This window comes from Rhamphochromis sp. 'chilingali', assembly GCF_963969265.1.
Source record: "Rhamphochromis sp. 'chilingali' genome assembly, chromosome: 2".
Lineage (NCBI taxonomy): Eukaryota > Metazoa > Chordata > Actinopteri > Cichliformes > Cichlidae > Rhamphochromis > Rhamphochromis sp. 'chilingali'.
Window position 1 is genome coordinate 52,972,031 of NC_137930.1, and position 16,904 is coordinate 52,988,934.

At 41.5% G+C, this 16,904-nt stretch overlaps 1 protein-coding gene across 2 annotated transcripts in view; it reads left to right on the top strand.

Moving 5' to 3' along the window:
• tasor2 (transcription activation suppressor family member 2) overlaps positions 1 to 16,904 on the top strand; it is a 35,330-nt gene that overhangs the window by 10,080 nt on the left and 8,346 nt on the right. Inside the window, exons 14-17 of one of the 2 annotated variants that reach the window (XM_080862519.1) lie at positions 35 to 2,131; positions 2,843 to 3,569; positions 3,717 to 4,176; positions 10,279 to 15,357. In XM_080862519.1, the coding sequence (XP_080718645.1) occupies positions 35 to 2,131; positions 2,843 to 3,569; positions 3,717 to 4,176; positions 10,279 to 15,357 (8,363 nt within the window). The remainder of the gene's footprint in view (positions 1 to 34; positions 2,132 to 2,842; positions 3,570 to 3,716; positions 4,177 to 10,278; positions 15,358 to 16,904) is intronic. The other variant, XM_080862520.1, reaches the window with a different exon arrangement.

A 16,904-nucleotide genomic window follows, 5' to 3' on the forward strand; every position in this document is an offset into this window, starting at 1 on the left:
TACTAAACAAATATTCTGGCTTGATTTCTCACAGATACCAAATTTGGACAGAAGAACCCTTCTATGACATCAGAAATCCTCCGGATTCTGCCTGTACTAAGCTATGCTGAGGGTGAAGCTGAGAAAACGCCCATCGACCCAAGTGAAGAACTGTGTGAAGTCTTGGCTCAGCATATGCAGAGTTACACTGCACTGATAAATCCTGGTCTGACGTCAAGTCCTTCTCGGGAAGTCAGCATGTTTCCATTTCAGTATGATGTGCCGGATACCCACCTGTACTCGTCCCCTGAATGGACTGATGGGGCAATGCAGAGCTTCAGGTCATATCTGAGCAGACCAACCTCCTTCCAACTGCCAGTATCTAGAGCTTCAGAAATTCTTGCAGCTGGACAAGAGGAGCGGAGGAGAGAAGATCTTGATGATGATGTCTATATCTGTATATCGTCTCCTGAGGAGGCACCTCAGGAGTTGACAGACCCTGTTAATACAGTGTTCGAAGACACATTATCAGACCTGAAATCTTCTGAAAATGTTGAGACATCTGTAGACAATGTTACAACAAGTACCGGAGCACAAGATGATTTAGCATTTGTGCCTCATAATGTGGTTCCAAATGATTTGCAACTGGGAGCTTCTTCCAAAGACAATGAAAAATCCAGTGACCTCAGTGAACTGAACAAAACTGATGATGTGGTGGCAAATAATCTCACTCCTCCTACATCAGATGACCTTCCTGCAGAGCTGATTGTCAGCATCACTTCTGCAGAACAAAGTGTCAGCAATGAGACTCTAAATCTAAGAGCAAAATTACAAGCAGCAGAAGTAAACTCTCTCTGTGATGAGACTGGCTATACTCAAAAGCTTTTGAATATACCTCAGGTCACTAGTTTCACAGAAACAAAACTTAAACTACACACAGGAGGTTCTGGGGGATTGAAAAAAGCATCTAAAGCTTCTGTTGTGCCGTCTACTTTACAGACAGTCAAAACACCAGTGGAGAATGACAATGTAAACAGTCTGAAGGATGAACACACCAAGGAAATACCAGATCACCCACAGCTGAGTAATCCTTCAAATTGGAGGAAATTACAACGGCGTAAGCGCAAATGTGGAAAACTATCTCCAAAAAATAGAAAACTAAGATCAGCTATGGTTGCTTTACCCATAGCAGAAGAGAAAAAAACAGATCCTGAGCATTGCCCTTTAAGAAGGAAAACCGAGCGCTGGGACCTTAAACCAATCATCAGTGAATGTGGAAAGATTTTGGTGCCTCACGGCTCTACAGACTTTGTTGATCAAATTAAATCTTTGAAGGATAAGCTCCAGTCTAACAAAAATGAAGAGTGCTCTGAAAAAATGTTGCTTGATGCCCCAGTGAATGCTGATGACGTGGTCAAATCGGATCCAGAGTCTTGCACTGCTCCAGAGACAGCAGTGGAAGACATGCAGGCTGCTAACATAGTGGAGGGTGGGAATGATCTTCAGAACGTCACTGTTAGTGATGTTAATCCTGAGAAGAAAATTTCAAGGGAGTCAAATTATGGTAATAGTTCATTGCCTTTGAATCCAGAAAGTAATTCCTCAAATAATGAACCCACAGACAGTGTTTCGTCACAAGCAGTTCAGGAAAAACACTCTGAGAACCTCTCCCCTGAAAAGTGCCCAACTAAGAGTGAATTTCTGTTGAGGAAACTAAAATCAGTACTTTTAAGAGGAAAGAGGAAAACGGATCTTGTGACAGAGGACACAGCTCCAAATACTCCTCGGGACACTGAGCCTTGTCTCAAGAAGAGCAAAGGAGCGGACACTGAGTCTGAGGCGCTGACATGTAATGATAAAAATACCCCAACCACCAATGCTGTGGTCACGGAAGTTCAAAAGGTGCAGCCAGTTGACCCTTTGTTTGCGTTTGCCCTTGGCCTGACCCCTAAAGTGATACCGGAGAACTTGAAAAAAACAGAGGATCAGGACTCCAAGCAAAAGACGGACACAGCAAAGACACAGGAACAAATGATTCAGGACAAGCAACCTCAAATCTTGCATAGGGCTTCATCAATTTTTACAAGACGGGGCAGGATAAAAACACTCAAAAAGCACCAAAGCATCTCTGCAGAATGTATCAAAAAGAAATGTAAGTTATGTTTTTGTAATTATAAAGTGTGGAACGCTTGTTTTTTGTCTGATATGTGCAATCTCTTCTGTCATGTACAGGACAAACTAACCCCTTTCCTGACTCTGTCATTCCCATAACTGTCCTCTGCATGCTACTTCTGCACTTTGCAAAGCCTTTGCTAACTTGTGAGCTGTTTTCACACATACACAGCAACCTTGAACTTTTGTCACAATTACCTAGTTTAAATGCATGTGAGAACACAAATGCTTAATGTAACGAAACATGAAACAATCTTTAACCTGCCAGGTGCCTAATGCGATATCTGTATATAATAATACGGGGAATTTAAAGCTAGGAAGTGGTCACCCTGTGTTTTATCTCTTATACATTGTACTTGGGCACCTCAGTGTATAAACCACAGTAGTGAGAATGCAGTTGATGCGAATGTTTCCTCCTTTGTGCTTCGTTTAATTGAGGAATTGTGTGAAAACAGCTAGTTTGCTTTTGCTCCTTTTTGCTTGTGCTGCATTTTTGCTAGCCCTATCAATCTCCAGAGGGTTGACATTATTGGCTAAATAAACCAACACCTTTGTTCTAAACAATGGCATACTTAATATGTTGGTGACAAATTCGTAATGATAATAGACTGGTATATTTCAAGTGCTTTCAATGTGCTACATTTTATTTTCATGCTGTTTCTCTTGTTTCTTCTCTGTTTTGTCTTCACAGGGTGGTTGCACTTTCAAACTCCAGCTTGTTTTGCCAGTGAAAAACTCAAAAACAAAGACTGTACTAGCGATAATTCTGTCAGGAAGACTGAAAAAATGAACAGGGCTTACTCACCTGCAGATGCTTTGAACTTACTTGCTGACTTGGCACTCAGTGCCAATAATGACCAGGCCCCTCCACAACCAAACCCATCATTTGAGAGAAAACCTGAGACAAGTTTGAAGAAGTCTGACCTTAAAAAAGACCTTACCAGTGCTGAACAAGAGTCAGTTCTTCATGCTCTGCTTAGACAGCCTGCTGATAGATCCACTCAGCCACATGAGTCTCCTGCACCAAGCCACCTTGTAGTAAACGGTGAACTCGTTGGTTTGGTATCTAAAGAACATGCTTACTCATTGCCCCCATCTTCCTCTCTACTATTGGGTTTGCCAGGTACATCCCTTGTAAGTGATTCTTCGAGACTTCTGCACCATGACCAGACAATGTATGGATTTCAAACACTACAGCCCTCTGTTGGTCAAGAAGACAGAAGTGAATACGACAGGACACCAGAATATCTGAAAAAGCGCATGGCTTGCAGACAAAAGTTCAGATACTCCCGTACTTTTGTTAATATGGAAGGATGTATAAAGATCACAAGACACTGGCAAGAAAACTATGACTTTAATCTGGACAGCAAGTTTACAAGCGATCCAAAAGACAAAACTATTGTTCGAGCTTTGCATGGGTATGTACACAGTTATTTATCCAGTAATATGTCAGCATAAAGTTAAACATGTTGACAAAAGTTATTCTTGTTTATTTTGATAGCGCTGACATTTACTTCAGATGTCGTTATGTAGCTAACCTTTGTACAATTTGATATCTTCAACAGGCCATGGGATTTCTCCATTCAAGACACTAATGAAGAGGTGCGGCTAATTGTCCACATGTGGATAGGCTTGTTTTACAGTCGGTCAACACCACGCCTTTTTCACGTTGAGTCAAATTTTGCGTACTCCTGCTCAGAAGAGAATGATTCATTGGGAATGACGAGTGCAGTTGTATCTGGCTTAACTATATTTGAGCATAAAGACACTGCTGCTTCTTGCCCAAGTGTACCAGACACTTCAGACCCTTTGTTGTCAAATGCTTTGGACCTCAGCCAAAAGGATGACACCATATTGAATCAAGATTCTGTGGTTTTGGATTTGTCACTGAAAAATTCCAGCACCTGTCTACAGTCAGTCACTTCACATCCACAAATCCACAAAAAAGGGTCGCTTGATTCCAGTGAACAGAAAGAACCCAGTGAAACACTGAATTCTTTAAAGCCACTGGGAGAGCTTCATGAGGCAAGTACATTTCAGGTTTGGTTCTAACATTACTATTACTTCAAACATACAATATGAATAATATATGAATTAATTTCTTTTAAAATTAAATGGTTTTCCAGTTTCAGCTACACCTCAGAAATTTTAGGTCTAGACAGCTAGGATGTTTGGATTAGGGATCTGTGTGACTAGTCAACTAGCTGATTAATTGTCACTATTGTCACTAATCAGTATCAGGCTTACTAGTCATTTAGTCTAATTGTTAGAATTTTAATTAATGCCCAGTGCCAGTAAATTGTGTCCTAAATGTTATGAGGCTATTTGTCATCAAATGGCGCATTGTTGTTGAGAAAAGCCATAAATCTGTCTACGTCTTTTGGATGGCCTGGGAAAGACTCTAATCATTTAGTCTAAATTTGTCCTCCTATGTTGCTGAATTCAAAATACAACCAAATGTATAGATCATGAAGTGGTATTTGTGTTCAGTCTCTTGGGAAGCTTCCACATATCTTTACACTCATAAAGCTCAAATACCTGGATGATGCGAAACAAGGACATTTCAGCTCTTACCTTGGAGCAACAAAGAAAAAGGCTAACAGTATCTGCTGTTAGAGCAGGGCGATATGGCCAAAAATATTTATCACGATATATATTTGAAAATTTGCGATAACGATATAACTGACGATATAATTGATGCGAGACAAAATACAACTCCACAACATTACTAGCGCAAAAAGACAACCTTCTATTTATTTTCACTTAAACAAGAAGCTGGTTTTTATGTACATTAAAGCTTTATAAAAATGTAACAGTGCAAATGCAAATTCCTTGCTGAAAGTTTAACCAAAAGGCATTTCCAGTAGAAATGGGCTGACATATCCTGAGCATAACCATGTATAATATCCACTGAAGTTAAAAAGAGGTGCTTTGCAACATTAAACTGCAGTGTGCAGTACGTATTTTTCGGACCATAAGGTGCACGGGATTATAAGGCACATTAAGCGAAACAAAGCAGTCAGATAAATCAAACTTTATTACCGTATTTTCACGACCATAAGACGCACTGTACTAAAAGGCGCAGTCTGTTATGTGTGCCATTACTGTATTTAACACACACATAAGGCCCACTGGATTATAGGGCGCATACAAGTACCGTATGCGTATTTAAAAATAAAGCGGGAGCAAACCTGAGTTCGGTACCTTACTCACATTTCTATTACCGGTAATCGTCATCATCAACAACACACAAGCATACAAGTGTGCATATTTAAAAATAAAGCAGGAGCAAAACAAAGTTTGGTACTCACATTTTTATTACCAGCAATCGTCATCATCAACAACAAACAAAATTTAAAAATAAAGCAGGAGCAAAACAAAGTTTGGTACTCACATTTTTATCATCAATCAAACCCATCGAAGTCCTCATCCTCTGTGTCTGAATTGAACAGCTGCGCTAAATCTCCATCAAACATGCCAAGTTCACTTTCTTCACTGTCAGAGTCACTTTCCGTGCCGTGCGGCTCCTCGGAAATGATGCCGGCTTTTGCGAAAGCTCGAACAACAGTGCCAGCAGACATGTTAGCCCAAGCATCTACAATCCATTGGCAAATTGTGGCGTAACTCGCCGGGCGCTGCCTTCCACTCTTGGTGAAACTGTGGTCTCCATCCGTCATCCATCGCTCCCAGGCCGCTCGCAGCCTTACTTTGAACGGGCGGTTCACACCGATGTCCAGCGGTTGGAGTTCCTTTGTCAGGCCTCCCGGAATGACAGCAAGCTCACAGTTAATTTGTTTCACTAGTTTTTTCACATCGGCTGTGAGATGGGCACGCATAGAGCCACAGATTAAGAGCGATGGTGATGCGTGGAAAAAACCACCTGGTCTCCTTACATACACCTCCCTCAGCCACTCTTTCATCATTTCCTCATCCATCCAGCCCTTTTCATTTGCCTTAATGATGATTCCTGCTGGAAACTTCTCTTTAGGCAAAGTCTTTCGCTTAAAAATCACCATAGGCGGCAGTTTCTGTCCATTAGCATGGCAGCCAAGCACAACAGTAAAAGAAGACTTTTCATACCCCGTTGTGCGTATCGCTACCGTGCTGGTCCCCTTCTTCTCCACAGTGTGACTCACCGGGATGTCAAAAGTGAGCGGGACCTCGTCCATGTTTGTGATGTGGCTGGGCTGGATGTTTTTGTCGCCGATGTGTTTGCTGCAGTAGGAGCGGAAGATGGCCAGCTTTTCCTTATAATCTGCTGGAAGTTGCTGCGCTACCGTAGTCCTGGTCCGGATGGAAAAATGGCACCGTTTCATAAAACGAAAGCACCAAGACGGACCTCCTTGGAAATGTTCAATGTTCATCTCTTCAGCTAGTGAAACTGCTTTTAGCCGAATGGTGACCGTCGAAACGCTTCTCCCGCTCGTTCTTTGCTCGATGATCCACCGCTCGAGTCTTTCCTCCAACTCGGGCCACCTCGCCTTATGTCCGCGGAAACTCAGCTGCGTTTTCTTGACCTGCCGGAGCTTGTTTTCTAGCTTCCTCCATTTGCAAACCATCTATTCGTTAATCTTAAATTCTCTCGCCGCTGCTCGATTTCCATGTTCCTCCGCATAGCTGATGGCCTTCAGTTTAAACTGTGCTTCATAAGCGTGTCTCTTTGCCATTTTCAGGGTTGTTAAAACAACGATGTTCCACATAATGCACATACCTGTCCTTTTATACAGGTATGTGCGATTGTCCGGTATATACGATCAACGCCCACACTTCACCCTTTAGCGTTCTCATGGTGTTCTCTACTACGTCCTCCTTACAACACACAGGGCGCACTGCGCTATAGGGCGCGCCGTACTTTTTGAAGAAAATCTAAGACTTTTAAGTGCGCCTTATGGTCGTGAAAATACGGTAAACTCATTCTTCTTGCTTCCTCCACTTCTGTACCATTGATTCATTAATGTTGAATTCTCTGGCAGCTGCTCTATTCCTGGGTGTGGGTCCCAATCAGCCAGAGTTTCGGGTGTGTTCATTGTGAAACCTGGCCCCACCTTATCATGCGAATTCCTGAGGTCAGATGGCCCAGGATGTGAGTGGGCGTTAAGGCGTCTGGGAAGGGATCTCAAAACTGGATTATAGATGGCAGAGAGTTGGTGTCGTAAACCCCCGCCTCTGTTCAAAGATGGCCGCTCACAGTGGACATAGATGGCTTCTTTCACTCCTCTTTCAAACCATCTGTCCTCTCTGTCCAAAATGTGAACATTGGCATCCTCGAAAGAGTGTCCTTTATCCTTAAGATGCAGATGGACTGCTGAGTCTTGTCCTGTGGAGGTGGCTCTTCTGTGTTGTGCCATGCCACCTCCACAGGACAAGAGATGGAACAAGAGCAGGTGAGACAGACATGTTAGTCAAATGGTCGTTTACCAAAAGTATCACCGTATCATAGGTACTCATGTATCTCGTACCTAGTGTTTCTTTTTAGGTTTGTTATTTTTCAAATTCTATATTTATTAAGTTATGCAGGCTTGTTTGCACAACAAGGCTAAATAATTATATAAACTTTTCTCAATCTAAATAGTGTACTTTGGTAGAATTAAAAAAAACAAGTGTAGTGCAGGTACAGTGGGGCAAAAAAGTATTTAGTCAGCCACCGATTGTGCAAGTTCCCCCACCTAAAATGATGACAGAGGTCAGTAATTTGCACCAGAGGTACACTTCAACTGTGAGAGACAGAATGTGAATAAAAAATCCATGAATCCACATGGTAGGATTTGTAAAGAATTTATTCGTAAATCAGGGTGGAAAATAAGTATTTGGTCAATGACAAAAATACAACTCAATACTTTGTAACATAACCTTTGTTGGCAATAACAGAGGTCAAACGTTTACTATAGGTCTTTACCAGGTTTGCACACACAGTAGCTGGTATTTTGGCCCATTCCTCCATGCAGATCTTCTCGAGAGCAGTGATGTTTTGGGGCTGTCACCGAGCAACACGGACTTTCAACTCCCGCCTCGTTTCATCTTCAAAGTTCTCACTGATGGAAGGAGGTTTTGGCTCAAAATCTCACGATACATGGCCCCATTCATTCTGTCCTTAACACGGATCAGTCGTCCTGTCCCCTTGGCAGAAAAACAGCCCCATAGCATGATGTTTCCACCCCCATGCTTCACAGTAGGTATGGTGTTCTTGGGATGCAACTCAGTATTCTTCTTCCTCCAAACACGACGAGTTGAGTTTATACCAAAAGGTTCTACTTTGGTTTCATCTGACCACATGACATTCTCCCAATCCTCTGCTGTATCATCCATGTGCTCTCTGGCAAACTTCAGACGGGCCTGGACATGCACTGGCTTCAGCAGCGGAACACGTCTGGCACTGCGGGATTTGATTCCCTGCCGTTGTAGTGTGTTACTGATGGTGACCTTTGTTACTTTGGTCCTAGCTCTCTGCAGGTCATTCACCAGGTCCCCCCGTGTGGTTCTGGGATCTTTGCTCACCGTTCTCATGATCATTTTGACCCCACGGGATGAGATCTTGCGTGGAGCCCCAGATCGAGGGAGATTATCAGTGGTCTTGTATGTCTTCCATTTTCTGATGATTGCTCCCACAGTTGATTTTTTCACACCAAGCTGCTTGCCTATTGTAGATTCACTCTTCCCAGTCTGGTGCAGGTCTACAATACTTTTCCTGGTGTCCTTCGAAAGCTCTTTGGTCTTGGCCATGGCGGAGTTTGGAGTCTGACTGTTTGAGGCTGTGGACAGGTGTCTTTTATACAGATGATGAGTTCAAACAGGTGCCATTCATACAGGTAACGAGTGGGGGACAGAAAAGCTTCTTACAGAAGACGTTACAGGTCTGTGAGAGCCAGAGATTTTCCTTGTTTGAGGTGACCAAATACTTATTTTCCACCCTGATTTACGAATAAATTCTTTACAAATCCTACCATGTGAATTCATGGATTTTTTTTTCATATTCTGTCTCTCACAGTTGAAGTGTACCTCTGGTGCAAATTACTGACCTCTGTCATCATTTTAAGTGGGGGAACTTGCACAATCGGTGGCTGACTAAATACTTTTTTGCCCCACTGTATATGATGATTTTTAGTGCTACTTTCATCTAGTTCTGATTGTGGTTCTGTCTTGGTTAAATCCCAAGTAGTCCTGATTTTGAACTGTTGTAGTCCTGTTTTAATTCTGGATCAGTTCTGGGTCTGGTTGAATTGGGGTTTAGTCCTCGTGTCTTGATACAGCCCTGACCTTGTTCTGCCTTGCTGCTTAATTAAAAAACTAGTTTAAGGTGTCCTGCACATGTGATATATATTTTTCCCTATATGAAGTCATTCTTTCTTTGAACAAAACTCAAAACAGAGCCTATTAATCTTTCAGTCATTTCTACCCCCCCCCCAAAAAAAAAGTAAAAAAAATCCCACATGCATACTACCCTTTTGGGCTAAGCCCCAGGTGTTTCAAATGTCTGGCTCCGCCTCTGGTTAAATGTAATAAATTTTGTTTTCATGGATGCCTGGAAGTTAAACTTCATAGTTACACCTGGTATAGCAGCAATGCTGATCGTTTTATTAAAGATGAAAGAATTTAGACAGTTTTTAACTCTCAGTGATGCTGCAGTGTTCGTTTGACCTGAAGCATACGGAGTTTAGGACCCAGATTACTCCCAGATTTAAGAGCATCTTAGTCCGACAAATACGACAAATACGACAATAACGACGGCCGCTTGCATGTTCTGCAAAAAAATGTGCTTTGTCGTGTATCTGACGGACAAACATCAAACCAGTTCCACATCGCTGAAGTTGCACCATTTTTACAAACCAATTCTGGTTCATCTGTTTCACTCAACAATCGGCCATGTGCGTATGAAAACAAAGGCACTGCCTATGCGCGTTGTACTCATATTCTATCGCGATATTTCATTTTCCTATCGTTGCCTAACATTATACTGGTATTACCGTGAACGGTATAATATGGCCCAGCCCTATCTGCTGTTTTGTATAAAATGTTTTGACATTAAATACAAACCACTCAGTCTGAAATGTTCAATTAACATATTGCATGAATTAAATTGATATTTTAGTGTGATTTGTTTATATTTTCTGTTAACTCTTTCTTTTTCAGCCTTCTGAAAACATGGTTCATTCCAAAACGATTGTGACTGACGTGAAAAATTTCATAAAGCCTCATGAAGCTAAGCAGACCAGTCCTCACAGTAAAACTATCTGCCTGGAGAAGATTGATTTTCCATCTATTAGAGGTGATGGAATAGCCATTCCTCTTCAAAAAGTGGCACAAAGTGCATCTGTCAAGGTCACCACTGCTGTGGCACAATTTGGAATTGGTCAAGTGTTACTTGGATGCGGTGAAGAGGGGAAAAATATGCAAGAGAGCACTAAAAATCTAGGAGCTAAAGAGATGGACTTGGTGAAACAAGGTGCAATGGATTCCTTTTCATTTGTGAAACCTGAAAAAGGAGACCTCAATATGGAAGTAGAAGGTGTGGTTCAGACAGATGAGCATGAAAAAAACAAATTGAAAAAACTGGCAATGTGTGAAAGGAAGGAACACCCAAGCCAAGAAGGTAATGCAGAGCCATCTCAAAAGGTTAGTCATGCAGGTGATGATTCTGGAAAGAAATCAGATATTATTGCCTGCAATGGAAATTGTGTAGAAAGTGAGAAGCTATTATCAAAGGAGGAGCATAAAGGAGTCTCACAAGAACATCGCGGACATTTTAAAGGGTTTCTGGCCTGTGACCTAAAGCATAAGGCTAAAGTGATGAAAGAATATGGTCACTCTAAAGAAAATGGACTATATGAGAAAGAAAACTGCATGTCTGCTGGAAAGGATTTGACTGATCAGCCATTACCTGTAATGTGTAATGGTCCAGACTTGGTAAACAACAACTACATTACACGCAGTAATCATCAAGCAGAAATGAACGAGCAACCACCAGTAGTAAGCAACACCAACAATGTCTGCCATGGCTTACCTCCGATGCTTTGTGCAGATGGTATTGCACTGGCAGATGGCTATTTCATTTCAGAAAATAATTCTCACACTCCTTTGGGAATTAAATCCAAATACAGGAAGCCTGCAACTAAGAAAATCTCCCCCCAAAAAAATTATTTGAGAGATGAGGCATTTCAATCAGCAGTATTACTTGTATCTGATGGAAGCTCGCCTATGCCTCTGGTAAAAGACAGTTTTGAAATGGAGAGCCAAAACAAAGAAATAACAGACTGCAACAATGTTCAAAGTAATAATGATCAAGAAGATCAGAAAATTAAGTCAACAGAGGAAGAGGTAAAGGATGACAAAGAGCAATTTCAGTGCCAGGTTCATTCACCGCTGTGTGAGGCTCCAAAAGCATCTGATGGACAAGTGGCATTTACTGAAGAAGCAGATTTCAGGACTAATAAAACAAATGAGGGTCTGAACAAAGGTTGCATTGCATTTGAAAGTCCTTTTACTGGAATGAACCCTTCAGAAAAGGTTATAGTACTGGTAAAGGATGACAGTGCAAGTCACAAAAACACATTTGGTCAAAGTAACAATGATCATGAAGATCAGAAAACTAAGTCAACAGAGGAAGAGGTAAAGGATGAGGAAGAGCAATTTCAACACCAGGTTCATTCACCTCTGTGTGAGGTTCCAAACGCAAGTGAGGTAAAAGTGGCATTTACTGAAGAAACAGATTTCAGGACAGATGAAACAAATGAGGGATGGAACAAAAGCTGCATCTCAGATGAAAGTCCTTTTACTGAAATAGATCATTTAGAAAAGGTAGGGCCAGTGGATGACAACTTACAAAAAACATTTGAACCCCAGCCTCATTCACCCCAGTGTAAGTTTCCAAAACGATGTGAGACAGAAGTGGCATTTACTAAGGAAGAAAGCCTCAGAGAAGAAGAATTCATAACAAACAAAGAAAATGAGGGATTGGGTAAAGGTTGCACTGGAATTAAAAATTATTTTATTGGAATACATGCGTCAGAAAAGGTTGGAGTACAGGTTAATGATGACAGTGCAATAAGCAAAATAACATTTGGTCAAAGTAACAGGGATTGTGAAGACCAGGAAACGATGTCAACAGAGGACGTAGTAAAGAATGACAAAGAGCAGTTTCAGCACCAGCCTCATTTACCCAAATGTGAGTCTCCAAAATTATGTGAGGCACAAGTGGCATTTACTGAAGAAGCAGATTTTAGGACTAATGAAACAAATGAGGAACTAGACAAAAGTTCCATTGCTATTGATATTCCTTTTACTGGAAGAGACCCTTCAGAAAGGGTAACAGTACAAGTAAAGGATGACAGTGCAATTCACAAAAACACATTTGGTCAAAGTAACAATGATCATGAAGATCAGGAAACTGTGTCAACAGAGGAAGTTAAGGATCTCAAACAACAATTTCAACACGAGGTTCATTCACCTCCTTGTGAGGTTCGAAAAATATGTGAGGCACAAGTGGCATCTACTAAGGAAACAGACCTCAGAACAAATGAGGGATTGACCAAAAGTTGCACTGGGGTTGAAATTCCTTTTATTGGACTAGATAGATCAGAAGAACTTATAGTACAGGTAAAGGATAACACAGCAACATTTCAACGCCAACTCCGGTGGAAGATTCCAAAAATGTGTGAGGCAAACATGGCATTTGCAGAAAAAACAGATGTTGGAAGAGACAAAAAAAATGATAGACTGGACAAACGTTGCACTGAGGATGAAATTCCTTGTATTGGAATGGATGCCTCAGGAAAGGATGCAGTACTGGCGAAAGTTGATAATGCAACTGGCAAAGAACAATTTCAATGCCAGCCTCAGTCACTTCTGTCTGAAGTTCCAAAAATATTTGAGGCACAAGTTACATTCACTAAAGAAATGGATCTCAGAGCAGAGTGCAAAACAAATGAGAGATTGGATAAAAATTGCAGTGGTGTTGAAATTCCTCTTATTGGAATAGATTCCTCAGAAAAGATTAGTGTACATCTACATGGCTCACACCCCCAAGGCAAGTCTGGAGAAGTGGTACAAGGCCAGGAAGAAATTCCATTCATCAGTGACTCTAGCTACTCTAAAGCTGCACTGACCAGTGAGATATGTAGTACATCTCAAGCATGTAGTCAAAAAGAAGAACCTTGCAAAATGTTACTTCTTGATATAAATGAAAGTTACGGGCCAGTAGACTTTGGTATGGAGTCAGATGACCGATGCCCTACTCCAACTATAGATGAAAAACCATATGGGTACCCATCTTGTTCTAGCCCAGGCAAAAGCAATTCTGCATTAAGTAGTAGTATAACTGGCAAAAACTTGAATCGTGAATGCCTCAACACAAGCTCAGCACCTGTAAATGGTGAGCTGCCTTGTGAGAAAAAACTTTGTCACAGTTCCATTGTTAAGACTGATTCCAGCCTTCACCAGATTCTCCATCCTGATCTTGAAGCAAGGACTCTAAGAGTTCTACAAAGTATAGACAAGTTCCTGTCCAAATCAAACCACATTGACAAGTCCTGTCAGATCGAAACACCTAAAATGAAAGAGTCTGTTGCTCAATCCCCTGAACCTAGTAGCAAATGTACCCCAAGTTCTTTAGCCTTTGACCAACCTACAGTTGACTTTAAGGATAAGAAAATAGGCAATGAAAAGTCAGCTCTTGTGTCATCTTCTACCTCACAGGATCTGCACATAGAATCATCAGATAACTTACTTGTATCACCTTTTAAAAGTAAATTGGAAGAAGTGCTTGGTGTCAAGTTGAATATAAAGAAAACTGACTCGGTTCCTCAGGAATATTTTGAAAGAGTCGGTATACAAGAAACCTTGATAGGGCAGGATGGCCAGTTCCCCAGAAATTGTCCATCCGAGTTGTTCCAAGTCATTAAACCAAGTTTAGACCAAGAGAGACCTAAACCAACACTGCAGTCGAATGTAAATCAGGAATCCCGTGCATACAATCATCGTCCTGTCTTCGCTGTCAAACCATCGAAGAATGATGAATGTCAAGCAGATTACTTCTTAGTAGATACACAAATTGAAAATTCTCTCAAAAACAACCCACCTAAAACCCCTAGACTGGAATATAGCAAGCCAACATCTGTGCTCTCAGAAAAGAGGACAAATGCAAAATCTAAAGGATGTTCTGAAAGACTAAATGATAACCAGGATGCCAGTCAACTTTCCTTCAAAACTACTTGGCTTCCAGTTGTTGGTAATAGTAGATCAAATTCATTTCCCTCATATCAGTACCAGAGAAAGGATATTTCAAAATTCGACATGAATCTGTCATTGCCACCACCTATGGAGTCTTTTGAATCTGCAAAAAGTTCCTCAAAACGTGTTGATGAAATTCAAGGTTTCTTAACAAATGGTTTAGCTCAGAAAGTTGAGCAAACTGTTAGAAAAAATATTGAGATGGATCTCAAAGACCCCTCCAGTGCAGCAGCTTCATTTATAGATCAAATAAATAGCGACAACATAGATAAAAGTCTGGTCTTGGGGCCTCAAAGCTCACTTGTATGCACAGTCTATAACAATAGTCAGAAGAGATCTTATTCGTTTCTGGAACAAGTTTCTCGGAGGTGCATTCAAGATGATCTCACTCAGGCGTCAGTTGAACAAGAATCCCTCATTTTCTCAGAACAAATGAAACAGGCTTTGAAAAAGAGTGAGAGGAGACCCACCCACCAAGAAGACAGTCATGACAAAATAAGGCTGTCTTGCACTAGTCCTTTGACTATCAACTTCTCTAATCTAGACGAGCAAGAGGATTCACTGGATCACTTGGGAACCTCTCTTATTGGACAAAAAATTAAGGTAGACCTGTCCAACAGGAAGGATGCAACTGACAAAAATGAAGAAAAGATGATTTGTCCTGGAGAACTTTCTGAAGGCAAAGATAACACTGTGGAACATGACTGGGTTTCTGATGTGACTGTGGAATGTGCCAGACTGTATGAAGCAAAAATGCAAGATGTTTGTGCTTTCAAAAAAGTCTCAGCTAAAGCCAAACACTTCCGAAGGAGTTGCACTAAGACTGAACCAAGTAACCATTTTGACTTCTGTGAACAAATGAAGAAAGAAATGGATAAAACGTTCCGGACTAATCTAAATTCAGTTGTGAAGAAGTCCTGTAGAACAAAGTATAGGTTCTACATGCTAGCAACGTCAGAAGATGTCTTCTTTGAACAAACCAAGGTAAAACACTTTTTTTAAAATAGTGTTCTCAGCCATATAATGTTTATAAGCTATATCTCAGACATGTCTGATCAAATTCAATTACACAAGATGCTTGTATATGAAAGGTACAAGAAAAAAGTTAGTCATTGGTCAGAAATAGATATTGAATACAATAGTCAAGACAGATGTTGGTGTAAAGTACTGGGCCTACTCCCTCAGTATAATCAGTTTATATGATTTCCATTAGTATGTTCAGTGTTTTTCACATATTTCCTTCAGACTATGGCTGAATACCACCCTAACCCATTTAAACTAAACAGAACCACCAAAAGGATTGTTTTGAACCTGGCTTGGAACAGTAGCAGCAATGGCAAAGAAATCCTCTCTTACAGAACTTTTTTTGTAAATATATTTTATTAGTATTGGAAATAATTTGGAGTCATTCATTACAGATTATAATGGTCAAACATATTTTAGAACCCATTAAGACGTCGGTCACAGAGGCTTACAGACCACTTGGGGGATGACTTATAAAGCCCTGTCACGGGGAGGTGACTATTCCCTGACTGGTTTTAAGTGGTTGCTGGCTGTTGCTCTGAAATTGATTGCTAAACCCCAGTGGGATTTACTTACCTGGATGATTGAGCATGCATCAAGACATCTGAACCAAAACCACTTGCAAATGCTTCTGGTGTAGCAGGTTGCCTGTGGTATGTGTGGAACTTGCTAAACGGTTGTGAAACTGTGAAGTGTGAAGCAAACAGACAACAGAAACAGGTTGCCTTCAAAGTAAAAGTTGGGCCTTTTGAAATGTCTTGGGTTTTAGCATTAAGGTTTCCTGTTTGTGTCAGACTTTTTCAAGTTTTAGTACTTCTCAGTGGTTAGTTAGCAAATGTTTGCTGACAAGTCAACATCTTCCGTGAAGACTTCAGGCAACTTTGGCATTCTGCTAACAGCCAAATCAGTCACAAGAGTTTGAGAGTTTCTGGTGTAGCACTGTATGTCTTTTGCAAGAAATTTAGCCTAGCAACAGCTGTAACCACTCACCAACCTTTTTTTTTTTTTTTTTTTTTTTAAATAATAAACGATATTGTGCAGCACGCAAGATAGACAGCGCACAGTGTGCTTTGAGGCAGCAGCCAAGAAAGCTTTAGTCCGCGTCTGTGAATACCCATGTGTGCATACCTGTGTGGATCAGCATGCTTGCATTCCAAAGGTTTCTCCATGTAATGATCTGCTAGGGAGTGTGGGGGGGCCACAGCCCCGTCCTCCAGGGTGTGAAGTGGGTATGGAGGAGATCAAAACTCCAGACATCCAGAGGCCCCCAGAACACAAGAGACCATGGAAGACCAACAGAGGGGCAGCCGCGCCACTGTTCCAGTAAGAGCTGAGGAGAGTCCCAGATGAGGGCTCGCCCAGCAGCCGCGGAGCAGAAGTCAGGGGGAGTTGCAGTGACGCGCCCGTGAGCTCCGCCGGCCCCCAGCTGTGCCTGAGTGACCGAGCCCCAGGCCGAGAGGCCGGGGGCACCCCACCTCCAAAGGGGCCCGAGCGAGCCCCAGGCCCCA